At 41.4% G+C, this 3,582-nt stretch overlaps 1 protein-coding gene across 1 annotated transcript in view; it reads right to left on the bottom strand.

Annotated features, from left to right (window-relative positions):
- LOC119022818 (putative beta-lactamase-like 1) overlaps window positions 1-1,861 on the bottom strand; it is a 7,879-nt gene extending 6,018 nt beyond the window's left edge. Inside the window, exons 1-3 of the mRNA XM_037104163.1 lie at window positions 1,747-1,861; window positions 204-304; window positions 1-108 (exon numbers count right to left, since the gene is read on the bottom strand). The exon at window positions 1-108 is cut by the window's left edge and continues 50 nt beyond it. Of these exons, the coding sequence (XP_036960058.1) occupies window positions 1-108; window positions 204-304; window positions 1,747-1,861 (324 nt within the window). The remainder of the gene's footprint in view (window positions 109-203; window positions 305-1,746) is intronic.
- Window positions 1,862-3,582: the final 1,721 nt, after the last annotated feature.

Genomic DNA, 3,582 nt, shown 5'->3' with positions numbered 1-3,582 from the left:
CTTCTTGCCAAAGTTTCCATTCCACAGAACAGAGTCATTTAAAACCACGATGGCTGATATGGCTGGCAACTTGGTGTTGTGAACGCTCGACCTAAGGAGTACATCTATCTGTGAAGAGAAACTTCAGTTAGACTGAGTGAATTGCTATATCCAAATTTTCTACACGTTAATATGAACTAGAAAAATGAGTTGAACAGACTCACCTTTTCTAAGGCTGCCCTCAGCGATGTGATGGGATGTTTCAGGGGCACAGGCTCAGGGAATTTAGGGCACATGTCTTCTACTACTGCTTTCTTTACAGCCACTTCTGTAGAAAGGGGGAAAAGCGGTCTCATCATATATGAAACATGCAGACACAACTAATTGTACAGCCCGAGATGCACAGTAGACTGCTGTGGCAGCCCCCAGGTGTGACTGTGGATAACTGCTTTAGATGTAGTCTGGTACTGCAGAAAATAACCAAATGTGTCAGAACTAAACGTTTAACCCTGCAGTATTTTGTCAGTCTTGCAGATAGAGACAGACCTGTGCAGCTGAGCTGAGCATGGAAACTTGAAGCAGGAAAATGTAGCTCACTCAGAGATGGCATAATATGTCATAACAGGACTTTGGACAAAGGTTGTAGTTTCAGGAGCAGTTAAAAGTGCTATTTGTAAGAAAAGCTGATTTTTGAATCTCAGTCTTCAACAGCTGAGGTTTTGGGATGGCAGTCAACCCGTCCTACCATCCCAAAGTGTCAGTTTTTGCTGGGTTGGGAAATTTGTTGATTGGTTGGTTTGTCAGCAGGGTTACATAAAAAATACAAATTTTGAATAATGCGTGGACCTTCAAGAATAAAATCAGACATATTTAGGTGGCTGGTATTTATGAGTGAGTACACGTGTAACTGTTGGTCATTGGCAGAGGTATGCGCCATTATAGCTTTAACTTACCCTTAAAGTAACAGTAAACAACTAGTTTCCTCTGCCTTTCCTCTGTTGGATGGTTGCTTAAATGTGATGACACACATCTAACTCTGGTAGGCCAGTAACTGGTATGCATGCTAATATATCATTACATCATGACAGTTTGCAGACGACACCACTACCGCACTACCGTGGGTCTGAATATCTAAGCTAATATCAGGAAGAAATCATCATTGTAACCAAGTTCTTCCCATAGCAATAGAAAGTATCCTGAATGGAAACATCTGAAAATGTTACTGTTAATCACAGCCCAGGACAGGAAGCGAGTGATTAAAACCACCCAGAACATCACTGGTACCATCTACAGAGCACCAGTGACACCAGTGAAGTGAGATGTCTGCACAGAGCCCAGAGATATTAAAAGACAGTTTTCCCAAGGCGACCAGATTATGGAGCTTTATTCTGTTCCTCATTGATCCTTCAGCACTGTGCATCCTTGATACTGAGCTGTGTCTGAGTGAAATTCAGCTTTATGTCACATAAAGCACGAGCTATTAAAAGCAGTGACTGCTGACATTTTTTCCGGGGAAACCCAGCACTGCTCAGCTGCTCCCTCCTCCTCCCATCTCTCAGCAGGAGTTACAGTCTGCTCTAACAGGGCTGGTAATCCTGCTGCTACTATTTCCAGCTTTGTGTAAGCCTGCTGCAGCTCCTGTAAATGAGCAATTACACCAAAGGGGCTAAGAACAGACTATGTCCAAAAGTAGATCCAGGTTGTAAAGTCATGCAGTGAAAAAGTCGCTGTGTGGGTGTTCTGAGGATAACTCTGTTTTGGCTAGACAAACCTTACCTGTCGTCAGCTTTGGCATCCTATACTGCCATATAAAGCAGCAGGTCATGACCACAGAGAGCAGAAAGAAGACAACCATGCCAAGCATGGTCCATTTCACCTTCATCTTGCTTACTGGTTGTTATGGGCAGCAGGCGAAGTCTAGGAAAAAAAAATGAAATCAATGTTTGTAAAACTGCTAAAGAATGAATGCACCCACCTCTACATGTAAAAAAAACAACTGTCATGAGCATGTCTTGTATAACCAGCAGCTGCTGGACTAATAATTTACCTTACTGAAGGAGGAAGAACAAGCCTCAGATTTCTCTCATCGTCTTTGTGTCACTCTTCATCTTTAGGCAGGAAAAATCCATAACTGAATTGCTTGTGTGGTCCACAGAGGAGAATGCAACAGAGCTGCATGAACTCAGCTCTACTCTGTCCTGAGTATTCGCTGACTACCAACCACTACCTAGATGCACTTAATCCTGGCTGTGATCCCTGGCTCCAGAGGAAGAGCTGATTCTATTCCCACTCCAGCATGACATCATAATCTGCTGAGCCAAATGTAAGGAGAGCTGTAGGATGGAAACCTGCTAAGCACTCATCCTCAGCAATTAAATCATCTCACTTCCTTTGGGGTTAATTCCACTCATGCATCACTCATCCACTGCTTGATGCTCTTCATCATCATATCAGAAGGTACAATTAAGTATCATATAGAATGAATGAAGATTTAACAGGTATGAAATAGTGCTGGTCTAATGGCAGTGTGAAGAAAGGAGGAGTACCCATTTTATGCTACATTTTTTAAGAGCATTTGAAAGAAAAGCGCTATAGAGTCAGGACCGGTTCTGCAAGGGGAGTATTTGCACCCATTTTGACCGCTGAAGAATAGCTCATGTGTGGCTGACGTGGCTGTCATATATACAAAACATGGAGTGGTCTAATCTCACAAGATAGGCTCAAATGGGAATAAAATAAATTTTCTATACTGTGCAAGAAGACGCTTATTTCTCAGAGAAATGCTCAGAATGGGAGTATTTGACTTTTGACAAAAGACGAAGGAAGTGATTTGCTATTGTATGACATCTGTAGCCAAGAGCCAGGCTATTGTTACATTTCTTGTACTCATGCTAAACTTCATCCGTCCAGTATATTGGGGTTCTGGTCACTTATTCAGTATAGTAGTTAAGCAATAGTTTGGAGTAAACTCAAAAACAGAGTGTCTTCTTTTTCCTTCCATGCTAAAATGTTTTGTCTCTTTTGTGGCCACAACCTGGTTACTACTCTGAACACCTTTTGCTACTCCTGTGGCAAAGAAATTGACTTTTTGAAAATCAAGTACCTACAGAAGCCCTAAAGGGCCATGTATTCATACATTTTATTTCCTCTGTTTTCCCATGATAACGAGTTGATTTCATTTGTTTTCCCAAGATGATAACCTGATAATTTCCTCAAGATCTTGAAATAACGAAACTTTGTTTTCCTGAGATAACGAGTTAATTGCATATTTATGCGAGGGGCCGCATTTTTTCAAATACATTGCACTCTCACTTCATAAATTGCAGATTTCTGCGCAAAATATACAGGGCTTGCATGATTTCATAATCCCGCATTTTCATTGTAAATTGGAGGAAATAAAATGTATGAATGCATGGCCCTTTAGGGCTTCCATAAGTACCAGTGCATGTATTGATATCAATGAAGATGTGAACCACATCCCAAATGAAAGTCAGAATTTAGACATAGACAACCATGGATCAGAGGGAAAAGGCTTGAAGAAGTTCTGTAGACAAAGTTCCACTCCAATACCTGTTTTGCTGCATTGCACACATCAAAGAGCAA

Source organism: Acanthopagrus latus, chromosome 7 (genome assembly GCF_904848185.1).
Source record: "Acanthopagrus latus isolate v.2019 chromosome 7, fAcaLat1.1, whole genome shotgun sequence".
Taxonomy (NCBI): domain Eukaryota; kingdom Metazoa; phylum Chordata; class Actinopteri; order Spariformes; family Sparidae; genus Acanthopagrus; species Acanthopagrus latus.
Note: the sequence above shows the minus strand (reverse complement) of the source record. Positions and strands in the feature narration are given on the sequence as shown.